At 44.1% G+C, this 26,307-nt stretch overlaps 1 protein-coding gene across 1 annotated transcript; it reads left to right on the forward strand.

The window, feature by feature from the left end:
- The first annotated feature begins 12,839 nt into the window (after positions 1 to 12,839).
- Positions 12,840 to 14,645, forward strand: LOC124678675 (UPF0235 protein C15orf40 homolog). Its single transcript, XM_047214552.1, has 3 exons — positions 12,840 to 12,999; positions 13,078 to 13,166; positions 14,326 to 14,645. The coding sequence occupies exons 1-3, from the start codon at positions 12,840 to 12,842 to the stop codon at positions 14,455 to 14,457; spliced, it is 381 nt and encodes a 126-aa protein (XP_047070508.1). The 3' UTR covers positions 14,458 to 14,645.
- Positions 14,646 to 26,307: the final 11,662 nt, after the last annotated feature.

Genomic DNA, 26,307 nt, shown 5'->3' on the forward strand with positions numbered 1-26,307 from the left:
CGGGTATAATACTCTCTATCCCTCAGCCTTTTCAATTCTTTAGGGTCTGTATAGATACATAGCGGAAGTTAGCACATCACCAATAGCACTGTTCATTATCCTAAAAAAACAATAGCCTGCTTATATTTACCCAATGAGTGAGTGTTGCTTGTTGCCTGAAATGGCGTGCACTCCTCGGCGTGTTTGGGAGATGACATACTGTCACCTGTCTGTAAATATTCCAATGTTTTATATTAAAAAAGGTACATCCGTATCCAATGTTATGTGCTAACCTGTGAGAAACAATTTACAATTCTCATGCAATGTCAGGTGTTGATGTTAGGTACGGGGGATCCAAATCGTGGAAGGTACCTGCTATTGTAAGAAGGTTCGTGATGATCGGTTCGTGTTTCTACTTGATGATCCTACTCCCAAACACGGTACGTGAAGCACGAATTTATTGCACATGAAGCACAATCAGGAATCCACTTTTGAGGGCGTTTCATACCTGCTCGCTGAAGTAGTGGAGATGGCAGGTACGTAAAAAAATTCATCCAGTTTGCTGCATACTAAATTGTATCCTGCAACGAAACATAATTCATCCAATCCAATCCAATTTGTCGGCAGTACGTGGGGAGATGAAGGAGGAGCGGCTACTCACTCGACGTGCAGACGTGCGGTGCAGGTGGCATGGTCGACGTACAGGGAGTCGGCGGAGTGTTGCAGGTATGCGAGATCGCCGTGCAAGGAGAAGACGGATCTGTGAAGGCCTGCGAGGACGCCGTGCAGGGAGAAGACGGGCTGCTGAGCGGCGTACGGCGAGGTGGGCACGGGTATTTGCGATGGGGTCGAGGAGATCCGGTAATCAATCTTGCGCTGATAGTTGCGTCATTAGCGGGATGAGGACGTGGGAGTACGGCCAGGGCTGCTAGGCGTGGGATCAGTTTTCGTCTGCCGGTGAAGCACGGTCAGTCATTGTTAAATTGCTAAGTGCACACGGACTGTTAATTTGAGTCTTGTTTGTGGGCCTGATCGCGGGGTGTGTGGAGATTAGCGGTGTGTACCTAAGAAAGTTCTTGTTCGCTCTTTTATTAGTAGTGGAGATGGAGATGGAGAAGTGGAGAAGAAAGTAACTACTTCATCCGGCCCTAAATACGTCCTAAAAAAAACTTATAGGCAAACTGCGAAGCTATTTAACGTCAAAGGAAGTATATAAATTTTTTAACCTTGAATAAAGAAGCAAAATTTTATCCACGCTAACACACCCGTATGGGAGAAGTACAAAGCAAGGGAACCGACCTACAGGTTGATGTCCCGTTGTGTTTGGTTGTTGCTCTTTATTTCTCGTGTTAAGCCGACACTCGAGAACCAAGTGCTTCCTTGGTGGCTATAGCTTGCCCACTTGTGTTAGAGTGGAATGTGGTGCTTGTCCGATTAAATGAGTGTTACTCGTGTGAAAAAAAACATCTGAGAGGTCACATCATCTACCCAACGTAGATTTTAATGGAGGGGTTGATCTCTCTTTAGCTACATTATTTCTAGAAAGGCCGTGAGACTACCCGTCCTCTGAGAGCCTCCCCGCGGGCACACCAGCGATGGTCGTTCAATTCCATGAAACAATCCAGTTTTTTTTCTATGCAATTCAAAATTGTTGTTGAATCTACCGTCTTACTCGTTCACTTTAGAAACAAATACAAGTCATACATGAAGGAGATATGCCCTAGAGGCAATAATAAAGTGGTTATTATTTATATCTTTATGTTTATGATAAATGTTTATATATCATGCTATAATTGTATTAACCGAAACATTAGTACATGTGTGATATGTAGACAAACAAAGAGTCCCTAGTATGCCTCTTAACTAGCTTGTTGATTAATGAATGATTAGTTTCATAATCATGAACATTGGATGTTATTAATAACAAGGTTATATCATTGTATGAATGATGTAATGGACACACCCAATTAAGCGTAGCATAAGATCTCGTCATTAAGTTATTTGCTATAAGCTTTCGATACATAGTTACCTAGTCCTTATGACCATGAGATCATGTAAATCACTTATACCGGAAAGGTACTTTGATTACATCAAACGCCACTGCGTAAATGGGTGGTTATAAAGGTGGGATTAAGTATCCGGAAAGTATGAGTTGAGGCATATGGATCAACAGTGGGATTTGTCCATCCCGATGACGGATAGATATACTCCGGGCCCTCTCGGTGGAATGTCGTCTAATGTCTTGCAAGCATATGAATAAGTTCATAAGAGACCACATACCACGGTACGAGTAAAGAGTACTTGTCAGGAGACGAGGATGAACAAGGTATAGAGTGATACCGGAGATCAAACCTCGGACAAGTAAAATATCGCGTGACAAAGGGAATTGGTATCGTATGTGAATGGTTCATTCGATCACTAAAGTCATCGTTGAATATGTGGGAGCCATTATGGATCTCCCAGATCCCGCTATTGGTTATTGGTCGGAGTGAGTACTCAACCATGTCCGCATAGTTCACGAACCGTAGGGTGACACACTTAAAGTTGGATGTTGAAATGGTGGAACTTGAATATGGAATGGAGTTCGAATATTTGTTCGGAGTCCCGGATGAGATCCCGGACATCACGAGGAGTTCCGGAATGGTCCGGAGAATAAGATTCATATATAGGAAGTCATATTCCAAGTTTGGAAATGATCCGGTGCATTTATGGCAGGTTCTAGAAGGTTCTAGAAAAGTCCGGAAGAAATCACCATGGAAAGTAGAGTCCCGGAGGGACTCCACCTTGCATGACCAGCCAACCCTAAATGGGAGGAGTCCAAGGTGGACTCCCTAGGGTGGCCGGCCAACCCACCTCAAGGAAAGGTGGGAGTCCCACCTTGGGTAGGACTCCCTCCTTGAGTAGGTTTCCCACATATGGGAGGTTTTAGTGTTGGGGTCTTATTCGAAGACTTGGACTAGAACTCTTGGTGGTTCCACCTATATAATGAGGGGCATAGGAGAGGGGACTGACCACTTCAAGCCTCAGCTTTGGCCGCACCCCTTAGAGGGCCGGCGCCCAACCCCCCTCTCTCCCCAAACCCTAGCGGTCTCTCTCCTCCACCACATCCCGCACGCTTAAGCGAAGCTCCGCCGGATTTCTCCACCACCACCGACACCACGCCGTCATGCTGTCGGATTCAAGAGGAGCTACTACTTCCGCTGCCCGCCGGAACGGGGAGGTGGACGTCGTCTTCATCAACAACCGAACGTGTGACCGAGTACGGAGGTGCTCGCCCGTTTGTGGCGCCGAAGCGATCGTGATCAAGATCTTCTACGCGCTTTTGCAAGCGGCAAGTGAACGTCTACCGCAGCAACACGGGCCTCATCTTGTAGGCTTTGGAATCTCTTCAAGGGTAAGACTCGATACCCCCTCGTTGCTACCGTCTTCTAGATTGCATCTTGGCTTGGATTGCGTGTTCGCGGTAGGAAATTTTTGTTTTCTATGCAACGTTATCCTACAGTGGTATCGAGCCGTGTCTATGCATAGATGGTTGCACGAGTAGAACACAATGGTTTTGTGGGCGTTGATGCTCTTGTTATCTTTAGTTTGAGTACTTTGCATCTTTGTGGCATAGTGGGATGAAGCGGCTCGGGCTAACTTTACATGACCGCGTTCATGAGACTTGCTCCTCGTTCGACATGCAACTTGTATTGCATAAGAGGCTTTGCGGGTGTCTCGTCTCTCCTACTATAGTGAAGATTCAATTTACTCTTCTATTGACAACACTAGTATCACCGTTGTGGTTCATGTTCGTAGGTAGATTAGATCTTACTCGAAAACCCTAAACCACGTAAAATATGCAAACCAAATTAGAGACGTCTAACTTGTTTTTGCAGGGTTTGGTGATGTGATATGGCCATGATGTGATGATGAATATGTATGAGATGATCATTATTGTATTGTGGCAACCGGCAGGAGCCTTATGGTTGTCTTTAAATTTCATGTTGAGTAGTATTTCAAAGTAGTTGTAATAGTTGCTACATGAGGTGAACAACCATGAAGACGGCGCCATGAACCTTGACACTACGCCGACGATGATGGAGATCATGCCCGTTGATGATGGAGATCATGTCCGTGCTTTAGAGATGAAGATCGAAGGCGCAAAGACAAAAGGGCCATATCATATCACATATGAACTGCATGTGATGTTAATCCTTTTATGCATCTTATTTTGCTTAGATCGCGACTGTAGCATTATAAGATGATCCCTCACATTAATATCAAGATAATAAAGTGTTCTCCCCTAAGTATGCACCGTTGTACAGTTCGTCGTTTCGAAGCATCTCGTGATGATCGGATGTGATAGACTCAACGTTCACATACAACGGGTGTAAGCCATGTTGCACACGCGGAATACTTGGGTTTGCTTGACGAGCCTAGCATGTACAGACATGGCCTCGGGACAACGGAAACCGAAAGGTTGAACACGAGTCATATGGATGATATGATCAACATTTTGATGTTCACTATTGAAGCTACATCATCTCACGTGATGATCGGTTTTGGTGTAGTGGATTTGGATCGTGTACCACTTAACAACTATGAGGGATGTTGTATTAAGTGGGAGTTCATTAGTAATTAGATTAAAACATGAACTAATTATCATAAACATAGTCTCGAGTAGTATTTTGAATTAATTTTGTAGTATTGGCATCCGTTTTCTACCATGCGCTAGTCTTGTAAATGAGATAGAAATACTGTTAAAATCTGACAAGAAACTTTACGGATTGGTACCGTATTGTTAAAGAATCAAGAATTGATTAAGTCCTATTGCAAACTTTTAGTAAACCTCACATTGTTGATTCAAAGAGCTATGGTTTCAATTAGTACCTAAAGTTATCTTGTCTCCGTGAAACTTGAAGTTCAAATCTGTTTGAAAAGTAAGGAGCTGAAAATTTAGTTTTCAGAAATAATCAAGGTATGAGATATATGTGATATCTAAGACCTTATTGCAAGATGATAGAATATAATTTGGTGAGACTACATGAACTCATAAGTTTTATGGGAATGTACGAAGGTTGAAGACGCAAGGCGTCACAATCCTCCAACTATTGGGGCACTAACGATTCGCATATCCATGAAGTGACCATCCTTAATATGCACCGTTGCTAAGACTCGTCGTTTCGAAGCATCACGTGATGATCGGGTGTGATAGATTCTACGTGTGCATACAACGGGTGCAAGCTAGATTTGCACATGCAAATACCAAGGTTTAAACTTTATGAGCCTAGCATGTACGGACATGGTCTCGTAAAGTTGTCATGAATTAATGGATAAAATTATGAGTGAAATTGTTCATCGTATTACAAAGTTACTAATAGTGAAATCTGGAACACTTGTCATATGATGATTAACTTCAAAATAAGAACCTCAAGGTTATTGGTATTAGACCAACAAACCTAGAAGTTATTGATGTTGAAGTGTTTTTCTGAATAATGAGGAAAGCTAAAAGAGAAACTGCAAAAGATATTTTGGCAAAAAGAAAAGAAAAGACTAGAAAGTCTAGCTCATGTGTATATAAATGATATACATGTTATGGTTGTATTCCTAGTTAAGTCACACTAAGAAATTCTTGGGTATTAGTACTATATTGGTTGGTATGAAGTGTCATACAAAACAACGCAATACAAGAATACAATGGCCTAAGTGATCGATAAGGAATATGATAGGAATGCACGCTCGGAACAAAAATAAAGTGTTATTATGTTCATCGTTGGCATTCTATCTAACCCTTAGAATTTATAATAAAGAACTTAATAATTGTTATTTTGCTCGGTCAAATGAAAACAATGAGTTGTTTAAATTATGACATTACTCCATGTACGATGGATAAGTTATTATAAATCTTAATGGTGAAACACACATACATAACACTGACGCTAAAATGCTATAAGGCAAATGATTTGAATTCCACTTATTTGTGGAACCGCCATTTAGGTCATGTTGGAAAGGAACGCATGAAGAAACTCCATGCAAATGGATTTTTGGAGTCATTTGATTTTTTGAATCGTTTGGTGCTTGCAAATCTTTTCTAAAAGAGAATGACTAAAATACCGTTCATAGGCCAAGTTTTTGAACGGGCAACTAACTTAGTGGAAACATACATGCTGATGTATATGGATCACTGGGCATAGTTGTGTGCGGAAGATTCTTATACTTCATGAAAACTTCAAACAATGAATTGAGTATATATATGTTGATATATTCGATAAGGAAGAAGTTTGAAACATTTTCAAATAAATTTCAGCATGAAGTAGAAATCATCGTAATAGAAAAGTCAAATATCTATGATTGGATCATAGTGGAAATATTTGAATTACTAGTTTTAGCGAACATCTAAGAGAGTTATGAAATTGTTCTACAACTCACATTTCTTGGAGTATCATAGTGATGATGAAGTATCCGAGAGATGTATCCAAACCTAGTTGGGTCAATGATGAGATAAAATATTAATGCCATTATATTTTTGTGAGTTATGCTTTAGAGACTACCGCTTTACACTGAATAGAGCATCATCATGATCCGTTGAAATGGCATCATACGAGTTATGACATGGGTATAAACCCTAATAGTCTTTTCTTAAATTTTGGTATGCATAGCATAAGTAAATAAGTTTACAACCAAAATCGGATGAATGTCTTTGTTGGTTATCCCAGAGAATTGATTGGGAATTCTTCCCACAATGGAGACAAAGACAAAAGTGTTTGTCAATGTTTCTTATTTCCAAGAAATTGTTTCTAGCGAAGTTTTTGAGTGGGAGGACAATAGAACTTGATAAGGTTTATGAACTCCGAGCATAATGATCGGAGTAGCGCAGCATCGGAATTGGTTCCGAAGCGGCCACGACGATCATGGCTCCTATGACTACAAAGTGTTTTAGCCATGGAGATCGAAGTACATATTGAACCTTGTAGGTATGGTTTACTTTGTGATCAAATAAATGATTTGTGGACAAAGGATTGATTTTGAACAATGATAAACCAACTACAAGCAAAGAAGTTATGATGGGCCCTGACTCCGTTAAAATGGCCATGCACCATGAAATCCATAATAGATGAATACTTTTTGAAAGTAAATGGATCTATAGACTTAGATGAAATATCTTTGAAGAAGCTCGACTTGTTGAAAAATTGTTTACGACAAAGTTCAAAGAGTTGACTACGATAAGATTAGATCTTCCGTAGCAATGCTTATAGTCTATGTGGATTATTCTAGTAATCACTACATATTTCTTTTATGAGATTTGCTAGTAGGATGGCAAAATACATTACTTATCAGAAGTATGTATTAAAGGTGTATACAAGATACAACTAAGAGTTTTGCTGGTCCGTGGAATACTAGATAGGTATACGAACTTCAATTGGATGAAGTAAGTATTGCGGAGTTGGAATCTTCACCGGATGAAATAGTCAAAGAGTTTTTGATTTCATCGGAGACGATGAAGAGGCTTGCATTTGCAAGAAATTAAGTGGGAGCGCTAAGACACATTTATAATACTTTATGTAGGTGACATATAGTTGGTTATAAATGATGTAATTATATACTTGATTAAAAAGGTTTCATTGAGAATTAACTTCAATGAAAGGATATGGATCTGAAACAAATTTAGTGTCAAGATCTATGAAGATAGATTGAAACACATAAATAAGTTTAAGTCAAAGTACATATGATGGATATTGAAGTAGTTCAATATAGAAATATTAATAAAATGTTCTTGTCATGTGAAGGTTTAACAAGACTTGAGTGTATCTGACACTCAATGAGTAAAAACACATGAGTGATTATAGATCACGAATAATATGTACACAATCAGATATCATGTGCTATAAAGTGTTATGAGCATATAACAGAATGATTCATATGATGATCATTGGACGACAGTAAGAATATCCTTGAGTACTTTAGAAGAACTAAGGATATATATATATTTTTTTGTATGAAGAAATGACAAACAAATCGTTGTAAGGTGTTACACCGATATTGGTTTTGTCACATATAAAATATAATTTCAATCTAAAATTAGACTAAGTGTTGTTTAAAAGGTAGCACAATGAGATAGAAGTTGTCTATGCTAGATTTAGAAGAGTTCTAAATATTGTGACGGATTCTACAAAAGAAAGCAGAGTATGTCATTATTTTGACAATGACAAAGGATGTTAAGTCAAGAGGTTCTTTGAGAACTTGGTGCAGTTCCGACAGAGTCAGAACTTTGAAGCTATATTGTGTGACAATATTAGTGACATATTTCAGACAGCGGAATTAAAGTTCCACCAGAAGATCAAACATATTTAATGCCGACTCATTTGGAAATGAGTGATGCGTTGAGACGCAAATGAATTACAAAATACATACGTTTCTGAGCGTGTCAGATCCGTTGACTAAAAACCTCTCCCGTGAGCAATACATGATAAAGCACCATAAGGCCAAGGTGTTATATCTTTACAAATGTAAACTAGATTATTGACTCTAGTGCAAGTGGGAGACTGAAGGAGATATGCCCTAGAGGCAATAATAAAGTGGTTATTATTTATATCTTTATGTTTATGATAAATGTTTATATATCATGCTATAATTGTATTAACCGAAACATTAGTACATGTGTGATATGTAGACAAACAAAGAGTCCCTAGTATGCCTCTTAACTAGCTTGTTGATTAATGAATGATTAGTTTCATAATCATGAACATTGGATGTTATTAATAACAAGGTTATATCATTGTATGAATGATGTAATGGACACACCCAATTAAGCGTAGCATAAGATCTCGTCATTAAGTTATTTGCTATAAGCTTTCGATACATAGTTACCTAGTCCTTATGACCATGAGATCATGTAAATCACTTATACCGGAAAGGTACTTTGATTACATCAAACGCCACTGCGTAAATGGGTGGTTATAAAGGTGGGATTAAGTATCCGGAAAGTATGAGTTGAGGCATATGGATCAACAGTGGGATTTGTCCATCCCGATGACGGATAGATATACTCCGGGCCCTCTCGGTGGAATGTCGTCTAATGTCTTGCAAGCATATGAATAAGTTCATAAGAGACCACATACCACGGTACGAGTAAAGAGTACTTGTCGGAGACGAGGATGAACAAGGTATAGAGTGATACCGGAGATCAAACCTCGGACAAGTAAAATATCGCGTGACAAAGGGAATTGGTATCGTATGTGAATGGTTCATTCGATCACTAAAGTCATCGTTGAATATGTGGGAGCCATTATGGATCTCCGGATCCCGCTATTGGTTATTGGTCGGAGTGAGTACTCAACCATGTCCGCATAGTTCACGAACCGTAGGGTGACACACTTAAAGTTGGATGTTGAAATGGTGGAACTTGAATATGGAATGGAGTTCGAATATTTGTTCGGAGTCCCGGATGAGATCCCGGACATCACGAGGAGTTCCGGAATGGTCCGGAGAATAAGATTCATATATAGGAAGTCATATTCCAAGTTTGGAAATGATCCGGTGCATTTATGGCAGGTTCTAGAAGGTTCTAGAAAAGTCCGGAAGAAATCACCATGGAAAGTAGAGTCCCGGAGGGACTCCACCTTGCATGACCAGCCAACCCTAAATGGGAGGAGTCCAAGGTGGACTCCCCTAGGGTGGCCGGCCAACCCACCTCAAGGAAAGGTGGGAGTCCCACCTTGGGTAGGACTCCCTCCTTGAGTAGGTTCCCCACATATGGGAGGTTTTAGTGTTGGGGTCTTATTCGAAGACTTGGACTAGAACTCTTGGTGGTTCCACCTATATAATGAGGGGCATAGGAGAGGGGACTGACCACTTCAAGCCTCAGCTTTGGCCGCACCCCTTAGAGGGCTGGCGCCCAACCCCCCTCTCTCCCCAAACCCTAGCGGTCTCTCTCCTCCACCACATCCCGCACGCTTAAGCGAAGCTCCGCCGGATTTCTCCACCACCACCGACACCACGCCGTCATGCTCGTCGGATTCAAGAGGAGCTACTACTTCCGCTGCCCGCCGGAACGGGGAGGTGGACGTCGTCTTCATCAACAACCGAACGTGTGACCGAGTACGGAGGTGCTGCCCGTTTGTGGCGCCGGAAGCGATCGTGATCAAGATCTTCTACGCGCTTTTGCAAGCGGCAAGTGAACGTCTACCGCAGCAACATGGGCCTCATCTTGTAGGCTTTGGAATCTCTTCAAGGGTAAGACTCGATACCCCCTCGTTGCTACCGTCTTCTAGATTGCATCTTGGCTTGGATTGCGTGTTCGCGGTAGGAAATTTTTTGTTTTCTATGCAACGTTATCCTACAATACAACCCTCGATGGCCGATGGGACCTTGTGTGCGTGGGACAGTGAGATCAAGGCATGGAGTTCTTGAAGTCACTTTGCTCCCCTTGATTCATGCGTATGTGGCCTTTGGCCAACCCAGCCAGCCGACCCACTCGCAGTGGCATATTCATCTCATCTCCGCCATTGAATTGACCAAAAAAAGTACTCCCTCCGATTTATATTAATTGACTCCAATATGGATGTATCTAGAGAAAATGTGTCTAGATACATCCATATTGGAGTCAATTAATATGAACCGGAGGGAGTAATTTTTCCATCCCACATTGAACCACAACAGTTGGATTCGGTTAACTTTTTTTCACTTTGGTTTTGCCTGAATGGCTTGATAACATGTGGGTCAATGTCTATAGGTGAGGCCGTGGATCTGTGACAACCAAATCTTCTTCTCATGTCGCTTGTTTTGGCTCGGTGGGTGAAACCCGAAAATCCCCCAACCAGCGCCACTAACCTTTGCCTCCCTCCTCTTCCCCACTCATGCGTCCTCCACTCTGTCCTCGACAGCGCCATGAGAGGAGGCGAGCTAGGGATGAAGGCTAGTGAGTCTCCATGGACGTAGACCATAGTCGAGCACCAACAAAACTACGCTATTATCAATTAATATTTATTATGTCACATGAAAAACTGGTTCAACATAGCAAATTATGTATTATTTCATTTTGCTAGCTCACGAGAGGCTCTTTTTTTTCCATTAAGACAATAATCAAATTCATGTAATTTCAAATATATATGGTTATCTCAAGACTCCTTGGATCAATTTCTCGGACTAAATCTCTCGGAGGTGCTCATAGGGTTTTTTAGTGAGAAACAATCACGTCATACTAGATTATGTCGCTATCAACTATAGCCACATGATAATATGTAGGTGTGTAGTATACAATTCGTCTATTTCTTATAGCAGCTAGGACGGACAAATCAAATCTTCTTATGGTTCTATTTAAGAATAGGTATGTCATACACTTCTCAGGAATTGAATTCAATTGGTCAGGAAGATATAGGTTCGAGCCCCGCCGGTCCCGAACTAGGGTTTGATGAAATGGAGAAATTCATATTTTCTTTTTTTCGTGAAAAAAGGCGTGGGGGCAAAATCAAATACCCATACAGCACCCTTACTTCGCTTTTTTTATTTTGCATCTCTGATTAGAGAGAATTCCTTATTTGACACTATGTTAAAATGTGGTTCCTTATTTGACACTGGATTTTTTTCTCTTCCCTATATGACACTTGGTTAAAATTTTATTCCCTATATGACACTCTAGTTCATTTTGAACCTTGACGGTGTTAAGTAGTGGCATGAAAAGACAATTTTGCCCTTGTTGCATTATGTGACCAGATTTTGAACACGTTACATAAATGACAATCAAGACAATAGGATGCATATATATCATGCCCTATGTATATTTTGGCCATCTCAAAATTAATTGGTCCCAACTCTATTTACATGCAACGAGTTGAGCCTGTGCGGCTGTATGATCGAGTCCGGCACTCTGGCCATACGGGCGCTAGCATGGTAGCGTGCAAATCTACCGTGACATCCAAACGTACTAGCTTTGCCTCCCAAACCAAGTACTTACGTCTAATTATCTCTCCAGACTAGTAACGGTCCAAGAATCATATGTATGTGTAAACGTAGATAAGTACCGTTGCTACAGTTTAAGTAGGAGTAGAGAATTAGGTGCAAGTGCTGCTATGTGTAGCAAACTAGCAATCAGCCAATCACAAATCCTTTTCTGGTTTTTCTAGTTGCTAGGTTCACGTGATTATTTTTTGCCGTGGGTTCCGATCAAACGAGCTAGCCCACGAGCCAGACTTTCATGTACATGAATCCATCAAGTGACCAAGATGTGCTTGCTTTCCACATGTGCTTCTAGACGTATCTGATGAAACCAACACGGACGGCTCGACATATAGAAACACTGGGGAACCGCGACCCTTCACACTTTACACAGCGATTAAGGGTAGTATTGTCTCAACTGACCGAAGAGACTAACGGAACCAACGGCGATGTCATATAAGGAAAAAAGTTTAGACAAGGTGTCAAATAGGGAAGAAAAAAAAGTTCAGTGTCAAATAAGGAACCACATTTTAAGATAGTGTCATATAAGGAATTCTCTCCTCTGATTAAAGAGGGAGGGTATGCGTGCGATAAGTATACGCACATCTTACTTCGCTTTTTTTTATTTTGCATCTCTGATTAAAGAGGGAGTGTATGGGTGCGATAAGTATACGCACATCTGTTAGCGTCTATGTCCGTATTGTGTTTCGCAAAAAAATAGAGAGAGAGTTCTATTTTTATGGATAGGGAGAGTTTCTTTTAGGGAGAGAGAGAGAGAGTTTGTCAAAAGGCTAGAAGAAAATGTGACCATATTTAAGAAAATTTATGTCCAACACCCCAATTTAAATCAACACGACGGGAAGAATATCAAATGGAATTTTAAACGAGGGGTTATATCGATATTTTTGTTAAAAAAAGCGAAGACAAATCGCGACTGGAGAACGATGGCTCCTGGGAAGCGAGGCAAGGCCAAAGGTGGCCAAGCGCCGGCCGCCGCCGCGAGCGCCGGCGGGGAGTTCCCAGGCTGCCTCCGCCTGATGCCTCCGTCCACCGTCGCCATCTCTGTGCACGCCAAGCCGGGCTCCAAGGTCGCCACCATCACCGGTCCGTACTCCCCGTCTCCGCCCTCCTCGCCGATCCCCTTCCTAATAGAGAAGCTAACCCTTGCTTAAAAATTCGCAGAGATCGGGGAGGAGGCCATCGGGGTGCAGATCGACGCGCCGGCGAGGGACGGGGAGGCCAACGCCGCCCTTGTCGACTTCATGAGCTCGGTAATCTACTGCTTATTATTTGCCCCGGTTATACAGTAGTACTTGATCTCGACGAACTGGCCATCTTGATGTTGATTGGTAGTTCAATTGTATTTTCATGAAGTAGATGAATAAGATGGTTTAAGAGAGATGATGCTGGTTTGAAAATTGGGATTGCAAGATTGGGACATACGGTATGATTAGCTTTTGCTGTCTGCTGATGCACTTCATGTTGCATACTGATGATAAAAAAAAAAATTATTTTCTGGCATGCGGGATGATCGCGCCTTTTTAGTCAACTTTGGTTTGACCTGAGATCTTCTATCAAAGTTGAGACGTTTAGCATGGTAGGAAGTGCTGATGTGCATGTAGAATTGGTATATTGAACAGACCGTCAAGGAGCACATGGATCAGAGGAGCTTATTTGGCTTGGAGATATGTGATATTCTTGAATTTCGGATCTCTTCTCTTTTTTTCCCTGAATCATTGCAATTGAGTCTGACATGTTAGCCTTGGTGTGACTGTAGCTGCAAGTTTTCCCTCTTTGGTCCTTCTACTTCAACATCTTAGATTAATTCCCAACGCCTGGAATGTTCCCTTGGAGAAAGATAGCATTGAAGTTCAGTCCGTTTCTTTATGATTCTGTCAAGGACAGACCAAGGATTTGAACTGTGATCGATCTTAAGAACACAGAGAACTCCTGTTTTTCGTTTACCAGAATCTACTAAATTACGTGGCCATTTGCAGCTAACTGCTTAGGCATGCCTTTTTCTCAAACCCGCACCTAAGCGGCCTAAGCATGCATTATCTCGATCCCACAACCTAAGCTTCCTAAGCGTGCCGAGCTGATATTTACCGTTCATAATCCCATTTGCACTATCATTTATCTCGTTTTAGCTCCCACCGTCTTTATTCACTGTCAAATTTCAGCTCAAAGAGTTAAATCCAAGGACAAAACAGCAGTTGTATCATTGGTTGGTGCCTTATTGGTCATTGATTGAAAATAGGCACATTTTCCAGTGATTAGTTCATAAATCAAGAGGGAATCAAAAGCTGTTAGACTTGCATTCACTGGTTTAACATGGCGATCTATTAAAGATGTTGTCATCTCTTAAACGATTTGATATTTTATTTTTTTAGCTCCCATACGAGTCTCTTAAAACCTTGTGTAAATATGCAGGTACTCGGAGTGAAGAAAAGAGAAGTATCCATCGGTTCTGGTTCAAAATCGAGGGAGAAGGTTGTCCTAGTGCAGGACGTGACGCTCGGAAGCGTTTTCGAGGCCTTAAAGAAGGCATGTAATTCTTCATGATGTATGTTCACCATGTATAACTTAGCTGTATCAGCTAGACTACTTGCTCTCTCTCCAGTATAAATTGACTGAACCCTGTAAATGGAAATCTTTGAAAATCGTTCGTGTCTTTTGAGATCATGATGCAGGAAACAATTTTTTTTTCCTGAAGAAAGGGTAACAGAGATCAGAGATGGTTTGGCATGACAGGGCGGAGCACCATGCATGTATCTTTCTTTTAACTTGAGCATGTGTGCGCATCCTTCCTTCCAAGTATTCCTGCTTGGTTCAGGAGTAGAAGAAAGGAATAAAGGCCATTTGGGCTAGCTCTTCCTATGGAAGGAAAGCACATTCGGCAGATAATAACTTCTCCGTCTGTCCATCTCCTCCTGATCCTCATCCAGCATATGCAAACATTTATTACTACACCGACCGCACGTCGCAGGTATGCTTTTTTATTTCCTTTTAGTAGCCCGTTTCAGTTTTCAGTCTTCAGTTTGAATTTTTATTTCGTTTTTTCCTCTAGATGGCAACATGTAAACATTGAATAGGACTACTAATGACTTATATGGAGTATATCTCATTATCTCAAAGAGTTCAATACATTGCGCTAATACATGCTCACTCTGATATGCAGTAGTAAACCAACGGAAACACTGAGAACCGACAATGGCTGAATCTCCCTCGACCACTATCATATTGCAGCTATTTAACGATTGGGAAATCGAGCTATTGATTCTCTTAAGCTTTGCCTTGCAACTCTTCCTCTTTTTCTTCGGTGGCCTTCGGTGTCGCAACAACCATATGCTACTTCAGCTTCTGCTTTGGTTATCGTACCTATCGGCTGACGCTGTTGCCATATATGCACTAGGCTACTTATCCCGTCATTTGCCCACGACCACATGCAGTGATGATAAATTAGTAATGTTGAACCAAACCCAGCTACTCAAACTCTTGTGGGAACCTTTTCTTCTAGTCCACCTTGGCGGTCAAGACACTCTAACTGCCTTTTCCATTGAGGACAATGAGCTATGGTTGAGGCACATGCTAATCCAAGCCTCCCTAGTTTCGTATGTACTCTCCAAAGCTGTGGCATACGACCGACTTGCAGTCCCGGCTATCTTTGTATTTGTCACGGGGATCATCAAGTATGGAGAGAGGATATGGGCACTCAAGCAGGGCAGCAAGAAATACCTTAGGAGCTCCAGCCGCGGAGAAGCGGCGCGATCATCTGAATTACAACAACGACAAGGTGCAACCAGGCTGATGTATCCAATAATTGTGAAGCGTGCTCTTGACTGTGAAGAAAATGTCAGGTATTTATTCGTAGGACAGACATTGTCCTCGATGTCACCGAAGTTACGAATGAAGAATACCATGGGGAAGGAGATGATTCTGAGCTAGTTTTCAAAAGGATAGAGGTTGAGCTTAGCATCATGTATGACCTCCTCTTCACAAAGTATAGGATTATCCACACAACTTTTGGTACTGTCCTTGGGTGCGTCTCATTCACCTCCACGATGGTTGCCTTGGTGCTCTTCATCATGATGGGTGCCAAGCAAACATACAAATTTTCCGTCGTAGACACCACTATAACCTATGTATTATTCATAGGGGCTATTTGCTTAGAAGTTTGTTCAGCCTTCATTCTGATGATGTCTCCGCAAACATGGGCAACTTTGGAAGCTCGAGGGTGTCACCTGCTCGCTCGAGTAGCCTGGTCTATCTTGGTGAAGATGAAGCCAGAGACTAGGCCATGGTGGTCAAACTCCATGGGGCAGTACAACTTGGTAGACTCCTGCATGGCTGGCAACAAGTCTGCGGGTAGCTTCTTCACCAAGATGGTTGGTATGGTTGGACTTGGTGAGCTCTGGCACAAAATGCGGCACATCAAGTATGTCCAAGTTCCGACAAGGATCAAGCAGCTGATCGACAAGACATGCTATGAATTTTGTCAAGATTCCGAATTGGCTATTCTCAGATTGCCGGTTTCAATGTCCCAGTTTAAAGTAGAAATCGATAAGTGTCCCTTCGTGGTAGCCTTGTTACGGCTACACATTCGCACAGAGTTCTGGTTACAAAATATGCATATGTCAGCGGTGGACATATCCGAAGAGACGCAAAAACTCATGGATCAATCTAAGGTGATTTTTTTCGATAAAGGATGCTTTATTACTTTGGGAAGCAATTACATCCAGCCTCTGCATAACCAGGATGCACACAGCCGTTCAAGGTGATATCTGACTACATGATCCACCTGCTGGTCGTGAACCCTGCCATGCTGCCAGTCGACGGCGAAGTGGACGAGCACGTGGTGTACTTCAAGGAGGGAGTTAGGGGAAACATTGAAGCGTCATTGGATATCACAAATGATGACTTCTTTACTGACGATTGCGGTTTTCATTGGAGGGCCCTGCAGGGGTTGGAGGAGCGCCATGCGTTTTTCGGTGTGCTCCAGCAGGTGTGGGTGCGGCTGCTCATGTACGCAGCTGGCAAGTGCCACCCAGAGGAACACGCCCGGCGGCTATCCATGGGAGGAGAGTTGCTCACCCTTGTTTGGCTAGCCATGCTGCACCGGGAGATGGGAGACCAGGCTGGTTTGGGGCTCCAGCTTATGCTACCGGGAGATGAACTACAAGTTTCAACTAGTTCCGCTACGGTTAACTATCCCCTGTTTGGTCATTGATCAGAGAAAAAAGAAGCACCGTCACATAGACGACAGCGGTTGGTTCCAGCTCTATGTATATAGGACGAGGCTGTTAGCACGTGCAAATAAACTGGCGCCAGCCGGTCACCTTCTCCTAGTCTAGTCTCATGATTGCCAAACATGCTCCCCTTGGGCGAAAATGGCTGACCGCCATTCCTTTTGAGATCATGATACTGAAATGCTGGTTTCTGAAGATAGAGTAGCACAAATGATTTGGCGTGACTGGCTATGCCTTTGTATTTATGATAGTTCACTTTTGCTCTTCTCCTGAATGGATTTTTTTGTTTTTGTTTTTTTGAGAGAGAGCTGCATGGCTAGCTGTATCAAAAGTGCAGCAAGCAACACCTTCTCTGTTTGGGCTTTGGGCCTGTTATGTGTTGGGCCAACATTGCAAGATATTTCTTTGTCAAACTATACAATCTCTTTCTCTCGTCCATTAAAAAAGGCAGTCCAAGCTCAGAAAAAAAAAGGCAGTCTCTTGTTTCAGTAGGTATAAGCCAGCTAAGGAAAGACAAGTCTGCCACTTTTTTTGAGAGCAACCATATATTTCATTAATTAAAAATTAAGTTACATGAAGCAACACATGTGAAAACTTTTTTTTCGAGGAATGCACATGTGAAAACTAAAAGACAAACCAGAATAAAATGATTTATCCATAACCCAAGCGTTACCTGGCTGGTCGATTGAAACATTAAAAGGCTGAGCAATCTAGTGGGTCGTGGAGTATGCCGATTGTAACTGACTGGGTGGTGCTGCATTCTACTATTCGTTTGTGCGAATCGACCACGGGAGCGATGTGCCTCGAGATGGCAGCGTGATTAGCTTCAACCCAACTTTTGGTTCTGGATTCATGCATGCATGATCTACCCATTTGGTTGTGCTAGTTACGTCTTCTTTCGCGCTAATCTATATGATTTGTGCCCTGCAAACAAAACATGCATTTGTTGTTAGGGCATGTATAATGGTTGATAAGACTGACTTATCTTAATCATGCCACGTAATCGAGATATACCAATAAAACATGATGTACATGGAAAATCGGGTTTGCAACTATGTAAAGGATTGAGCATATGCATGGATCGGTCAAACATGCGGCATTGACCGGTAGTATAGTTTAACAACATGTGTTTGATTCGGGTTGTCTGATTAACCATAATGCTAGCTCTTGCTCCTAGGCGCAGGGTTTTATGTCAATTTGCATGATTGCATAAATCTTTCGTCTAACGAAGGCAAGAAAGAAACTTGTGTCAGGTCTCTGCTTAAGGAAAAGCACCATACCTGAAAAAAACACAGTTCCATTCTTCCATCGTTCCCCAGATCCAAACCCTATTTCTCCGCCGCTGCCACCGTTCCCATCCACTGCCTCCGACAAGGGGGCCACTACGACGAAGATCTCAGCGGAGAATTGGAAAAGGGGCCGTCGTCCCCGACTCGATCCATGGCTGCTTGCCCTGCCTCCGACAAGGGGGCCACCGGAAGCGACGAACAGAGGCCTACGTCACCCGCCAGACGTGTGACTCCGCGCGCCGTAGTGTTGGTTCTGATGGCGGCGGTGGCCGTGGCCGTTCCGATCTTATTGCTGGCGAGCTTCGACGGACACCCCATGTCGCAAGTGCAGATCATGTCGGTCAGCGTCTGTGCATACGTCTTGGTCTTCCTCATGTGCATGTCGCGGCATCGGTCGCTCCTCACCGAATGGGTTCGAATCTCCTACATCCCCATGCTCGCCTTCTGTCTCGCCCCCGCGGTAGGCTCAACCGCCACCACCTTCGTCCTCTTCTTCGGCACGGTCTGGGCTGCCGGAAACCTGGGCTACTCTCTCGCCGTGCACCGCCTGCTCCAGGGAACCGAGCCCGATATACTCAAGTTGCCTCCCCCCTCCTTCAATATCCAGAACAGCGTCAGAGAGCTCAACTTCAACATCAATACCGCGGCACCCTTTGCAGTGCTGGTCTGGACTTTGCTCATGGCGATTATTACCACTGTACAGCCCTTGAGGGACGAGCTGGACATCCTTTTCATCCTATCGTGTTTTGGGTGGATCCATTCTGCCGTGTGGGTGCTCTTCGTTTCCGCCGAGCTGCCTGTGCGTGGAGTTATCCTCAGAGAGCAGATGCCAGAGATACTGCCCGCTCTTGTCCCAGGGATGATAATTGCTCCTGCGATCAGCTTCATATCCCATATCCTCTCCATCTTGTGCAGTTTGCTGTTGATGATGACCTTGGTTGCCTTCCTTTGGTACAATGTTGCCATTTACACATGCTTCTTGGAAACTGTTACTCCAAATACAACAGCTCGGGGGAACCAAGATACCCTGCCCAGTGACACTCCAGAAAGCAAAGAACGTAAGAGACACGCCGGTTAATACTGCAAGTCTGCAACTGCGCGCTCCGCTTCTAGTTAGAGCAAAGCATGGAGCATTAGGAGATTACTGTGGTGTCCCTTCAGTTAAGGATGGAACTCATGTCACCCTTGTTTTCTACAGCAATGCTTGTGTCCTAGGTTTACAATTCCACTTTTGGGGTGTTATATATGTAATATGTAGACAGTGTCTGTTAAACTATATGCCGCTACAGATCTCAGAAACAGATCTCAAAATTTTGGCAATGTTGGCCTAGGTTTACAATTCCACTTCATAGCACTTCAAATTTGGCAATGTTAAGAAAACAAAATTGTAGGAACAAGTCTGCCGCTACAGATCTCAAAAACACAAGTCTGCCAGCCTCTTGGCACTGTGCTGCCCTCTGCTCAATGACCACCGATGCGATTGGCATCTATTTTAGCCTGCATCAGAAGTACAGGCGATAAACACCCTGTTTAGGCTCTAGGCCTGGTATGTGGTGGGCATAATAAGTGCACATCATTTTTATTTACTAGGAATGAAGTCCCTCTTCCTTACAGACTAACTGTAGTATATTGTTTGATTAAGGTGAATTAAGTAGCCAAAGCCAAGTAGGGCAGTTGAGCACTTGTTTTGTTCATAGCCCAACGCTACCTGCAGGCTGGTCGACTGAACCGAAGAAACAACGTTGGGAGCTGGAACACTTTGCGTCGACGGTTTTGCAACTCTAACTATTGGCTCGATGCAAGTAGATGCCACTGGGGTGTAACATAAGCCTGGTGTTGGATTCTATTGGTTCAAGGGGATTCAGGCAGGCCACTTGGTCCGTGTCTGGAGATTGGAACACGGTTAGTGTCAAGCTTCGCAGCATTGGTTGATTGGACAGTCCCTGTAAGAACAAAAAAAATTGGGCTTGATTGGATTTTGATACGATGATCAATCCATTTGTCTTGTATTAGCGCTAATCACATATTGATTCTAGCTGATCTTCTTGCCCTGCAAACCTTAAGCCCGAACACACTCCTGTTGTTGATTGATTGGTCTGGTGTGATCTCAGGATCAAGTTTGCGAGGTACGATCGTCGAGCACATGGACCTAGTCAAAGCATGTACATAGACTGGTTTATATGTCTGATTCCTTGTTACGCGAGGTTAATACTTGATGCATGTACCTGGGAGCAAGAGACTAACAGTGAGCGCTGATGCTACTCATGATGATGATGATTATAATGATGATGGTGATGAATGGCTCAGGCGCGGAGACTCTAGCTTTACATCAACTAGTTGAATGCCCGTGCTTTGCCACGGCTCCTTACCTTATACACATAATAAATATTTAAGTACGCAAAAACCACATAGTGTTTAGTTCACAAAATTCGGTGTAATATGTATAACATGCAAGGACATACATATTATCTCTCATTTATTAAAAGCCATTCTCCCTTGAGATGGCTAAGGTATTCACACGCATCATTAGGAATGTTATCATCAACTTCATGTGAGTGGTACTTGAGCACATGTATCAAAAGCTTCTTTCTCAACTCATAGCTATCTTGCACAAGCAATATATGATGTAGATTAATTTTTTCCATAAAAACGTAAGAATGTGAATATATAATACTCACGGGTGTAAATTGGATGAAAAAAATTATTTTACTATCCCACAAGAGCATAAAAGTGAAGACTAAGTAACCAAATAAGTTTCCACAAATAAATTGAATATAATTATCTTGGATATTAGGACGATAGTGAAGTAAATTGCTCATAATGATTACAAGAGGAAATCACTCGGGGATTTGTTGGTATTGGAATACTATGAGGGTATTTACATACCTAGAAATAAATTTTGGAACTTTAACCAAGTTGTGCTATTTCAAGAAATAAATTTCAAATACTATGTAATTATTTCAATTGGTACATCTCTTCTGATAGAGGTCGAAAAATGGGTCTAAAACAGATACATGACACTCAAGTTTGTCGATGGTGAACACGATGAAGTTAACAATTAATGCGTGTGACAAATAAATCTGCAAATGGTGATCATTAAAACACATCAATAATATTAAGAATGGACAATGACTTATCCTAATATATACAGGTTGCGGGAGGAGATAACTTCGGGGCCTATGGTGCTGGCTTATTTTGAAATATGACCATCTATTTCTATATTGTCCATCACCTGCAGAAGCGTAACATTTATAGAAATTAATTGTAAATATTGTTATCTAGAAACATGCATTTAAAAAATATAATCACCTTGGTTGATTGTGTAATAATCGATGAGTTATTTGTCTCTTTTTTTTGAAACATAAAGGCCCTGAAGGATCAGGAGCTGTATTAAATCCACGCGGTTACAGACCAGATTACATAAAGGGTCTCTGAAAAACACGAAATAACAGAGAAGCCCTCGTACTTTGCAAGCAAGACCCTAGGTAAGAAAGCAAAAAAACGATCAGGTCTTTGATCTGCGCCGGAGAAAGGACACCGCCATCGACCGCTTCCAACGCCGCCGGGGAGCAAGCCACTTGGGGCATTGGGAGCAGGAGTTGTTAACGACGAGCCAGAAAGCCTCCCTGTGGAGGAAGAGAACCTGGAGAAGGGCCGCCTTTCGGCCATAAGATGCAGGGCAGGGCGAAGACGCCGGCATGAGTCCCCTGTTGGAGAGCAGGCTAACCGCCGTTTGAACGACGGTGAAGATGAAGCACACTCAGCTCCGAGGTTGATGCAGGTACGGCACCGTCTCCAGTGCATAGCAGCAGCACCACCGTTGTCCTCTCTCTCGCCTCCATGGCCGACCGAGAGGAGCCGCATCAGTGCTGCGCATGCGCACCGAAGCGGCGCAGATAAGACCACCCATCAAGCAGCGGCGTAGATATCTAGTCCCGCCGGACATGCGGCTGCCAAGCAGCGGCGGCTGGAAGATGGCCGTGAACGGCATTGGCGTCCCGCTGCCGCCGAAGCTGGGCACGGACCAATGGAGGGACGGCATCAAGGCCCGGCGGGCTCAACTCACCGCCGAGGAGCCGGCGGATCCGACATGGGCGGCCAACAACAACGACGCCTGGTGGGCGACGTACTTCAAGGCCAAGTACGACGTCGAGATGCACAGCACCACTGGCCTCATCGGCGGGCCCAACAACTGGAACAAGGACGGTCGCGCCTCGTTCAGGGCGTTCCGGGGCGCACCCTCGAGAATGTCATCTGCGGCATCCGCAACGGCGCTCCAAGGTTGGAGACGCCGCCTTCACTGCCACCGTCTCCTCGAGGAGGACCACCGCAATGGCAGCCGAGGAGGACGACGTACTCGTCCTCCTCGAACTCTTCTTCCTCAGGACCGGCCCGATCGACGCTGTCCTCGTCGTACCGCTCGGCGCCCTACAGCGTCCCCAAACGCGAGGTGAAGGAGGAGCCGGCGACGCCCGTCAACACGAGGCGTGGTGGCAGCGGCAGCCGGCGGCAGCAAGAGATGCGCGGCGGCACCGTCCTCATCCAGAAGCCGGAAGTGAAGGAGGAGCCGGAGGAAGCGGCGCAGGCGGTGCTACTGGCGGAGTACGAGCGGCAGCAGCGGCTCATTGCCAGCAGCGACGACCCCGAGGACTGCCCAGGGCTGCGGGCGGCATGCTTGGCGTCGATGAACGACAAGGACGCCTGGAGGGGCGACCTCGACATGGCGATCTCCATGTCCATCCGCGACTCCGGCAAGGAGCTCGTGGACCTCACCGACGACAGCGAGGCAGGACCAAGCGGCTTGGTGAAGGACGAGCCCGTCGACAAGCGCGTCAAGCAGGAGGTCGTCACCGACGACATGTACAACTTCCACCAGTACTACGATGCCTCCGGCCGCCGCAAGTACTTCTAGATTAGGTTTAATTTAAATTTAGTCAAATTTCGTTAGAATCTATGTAAGTTTGGACGAATCTAATCGAATCTCGCTTAAATTTAAAATTTCCGAAATTTTGTTTGGGGGAGCGACATCCCCAAACACATCACGAACGAAACACGTCCCCCAAACGCTCAATCCGACGCGTTTTGGAGGACGGTTTGGGGGACACGACTGATGCTCTTAGTGCACCGGCGAGCGATGTACAGGAGGTGCTCTACGACGAGAAGATCCGGCCACCCAGCGAGGACGATGATGCAGTATGCCGAGAATCACTCCTTGAAGCGTGCGCAAAGCGCGTACTAAGCTGCAACGCAAGAGCTTTGCCGCCGCCAGAGCGACGGCGAGCGCGGCGAGGTGCTTAATTTGCTTCTGCTGCATTTCCTCCCGCGTGGCCAAATACGAAGGAAGATGCGTAGTATGAACTCTGGAGGATTATGAGGAGCACGAAGGCGTTAACTACTCCCTCTTCGATGGGAAGTCCATGCATTTGGCGAGGAGGACGAAGGTAGTATAACCCCTATTCCAACTCCTCGTCCGTCTCTTCAGTTGGTTTGTTAAGATAAGACGCTAAGTGGAGCATAAGTAGTTGAGAATAATAAGGGAATATGTGAAGCAATCTTCTCGGTTTGACCGTGAGATCTATTTGGACGGGATAACTTTGAGTATAAAACATGTATGCGGTGTCATTTTTTTAGTTAGGTGAAAGTGTGACACCAGTCATTCACATGTTCCACTTTAATAGTAGGAGACGTGGGGGTATTATTGTCCATCCAGAAAATGTGACACCAGGCATTCACCAGTTTGCTCTTAATAGTAGAGATTTGCATGACAAGACTTGATGGATGGTCAAGTTTGATTTTCTCTTTTGTGTAAGTTAAATCGACAAGTTAATTTGGAGAACCTAACTGGTTGCACTACTTGTAGGGTCGTAAGGCATAATCTGTTATTTCTCTACATACTAGTTGGTGCTTCTGGGGTAGTGGTCCCCGCGACAATATATTCTTATGTATACACTTGGGTTAATTGATATATATACACACTATATTGCACACGTAATCTCGTATGGGAGCATGAAGCCGTCGTCGCCATTTTCAGTTATTTATGTACTTTCTCTGATTTAAATTATTTGACTCAACTTTATCTACATACGAATGTATCTAGACGTGATTGTTGACTAGATATCTATAAAAAAAATTAAATTAATTAATATGAATCGGAGTACTATATTAATAAATCAAACAAGGCCTAGAGGTAGGTCTCATCAATATACAGAGAATGATTTCAAACATCGGCAACACTAAGTCAATGTTACTAGAACCATTGTGAATTTTTTTATATTGTATGTATTTGATATTATGAAAGTTAATACGGAGTATATTTTTATTTAAACTTGTCAATCTTTATAAAATTTAAGTTTAAGAAAGACTAATATGCATCCTAATTGAAAAGGGGGAAGTATTATAACTTTTTTGCTTAAAATTAGCAAAACATGCATGATACCGCGGTAAAAAGGGACCTTATTCCTGCTTTTTCTAAAATAATATATTTTTTAATTAGAAATAGAAGCCAATAAATGATGGTCCCCTATTATGGAAACCTTTCGGCGTCGGTCAGGCCAATAAGTACTTATCGGCGTCGACGAAGCTGATAGGTACCTATTGGCATGGGCCACGGCAAGGCCATATTATTTTTGAAAATTTTCTGAAATTATGTGCTATTTCTGAAATTTAATTTGAAAAATAGCCTTATTCACGGGCAGGTGGGAAGGTGGGCCAGTTATCAGGTGTACGTTGCGTTGTACAGGAGGGATCGCTGCTGTTGACCAGCCGGTAGCATCGGGTGAATCATTGACCGACATGTGCAGTAGCGGCAAGGTCTGTGCTCTCGTTCCAACAGATATCTCAGCCCTCAGGCATCTCCAGCGGCGCGACGCATTTTAGCGTCCGCGCGCGTTCGTTTGCGTCGGTCCTTTTGGTCGAAAACGACCGCGCGTCCGTTTGCGTCGGGGGTGGCTCCAACGGTACGACGCATTTTTTTTTTAGGATGAATCATTTTTTTGAACTGAAACATAATTTACAAAAACTGAAATATAACTTACATACTTGAAAACATAAAAAAAAAACCTAAAACGCCTACTGCTGCGCATCGTGGCCGTGCTCGCTCCTCGTCAGTCGTCGAGCAAGATGACCTCGGGTATGTCCCACGGCCGGCAGCCATCCGGGGAGCGTACGCCGGGCGTGATGGCGGTGCTCGAGGTTGAGGAGGCTGCGGCCGAGGCGGCGGTGGAGGCACCCGTGGCCGCGGCCGTGGCGGCGGATGAGGAGCCCAGCCATAAGGCCGTGGCGGCGGTGGGGAGGCTCCCAAGGCCGTGGCGGCGGTGGAGGAGGCGCCGCCGAGTCCAGGAGCGCTCGTCGAAGGGCTTCATCCGCGGACAGGCCCGGCGGCATGACAGCGGTGGCGTAGCGGGGCAACGGCGGCTGCACAGGCGCGTCGTACTCGGAGACGAGGAGGCCGACCTTGGCCATCTCGTCGTCCGTCATGTTGTCGGGGAACTCGAGGTTCCGGCCCTCCGCCATGGCCTCGCCGCCATTCGTGGAAGACGAGGCCGACGTAGTCGTCGCTGTCGTCCTTCACGTCCTCGCTATGGTACGCGAGCGCCTCGATGTAGTCGTCGTCGTCTTCGTACATGGCGTAGGCTTCGTCGTCGTCGTCCTCGTCCTCGCGGTCGTTGTGCTGCGGCTGCTGACGACGCGTCGGCGCCTGCTGACGACGAGCCGGCGGTGCAGGGCTGTTATCACCAGAATTTGACCGAGTCAGAGGTGGGCCGCGATCAAGATGGGTTTGAAGATTATTTACAGAAGGAATATGTGATTCGGCCTTATATACGAAGTTTGGGCTAATTGCCCGTGTATCTGTACCATAGTAGGATACGTGTCTGTTA

This window comes from Lolium rigidum, chromosome 7, assembly GCF_022539505.1.
Source record: "Lolium rigidum isolate FL_2022 chromosome 7, APGP_CSIRO_Lrig_0.1, whole genome shotgun sequence".
NCBI classification, from domain to species: domain Eukaryota; kingdom Viridiplantae; phylum Streptophyta; class Magnoliopsida; order Poales; family Poaceae; genus Lolium; species Lolium rigidum.

Coding starts and splice junctions, on each gene's coding strand:
- LOC124678675 (XM_047214552.1), top strand. CDS start 12,840: ATGGCTCCTGGGAAGCGAGGCAAGGCCAAAGGTGGCCAAGCGCCGGCC. Junction 13,000..13,077: donor CAAGGTCGCCACCATCACCG/GTCCGTACTCCC, acceptor AAAAATTCGCAG/AGATCGGGGAGGAGGCCATC. Junction 13,167..14,325: donor TTGTCGACTTCATGAGCTCG/GTAATCTACTGC, acceptor GTAAATATGCAG/GTACTCGGAGTGAAGAAAAG.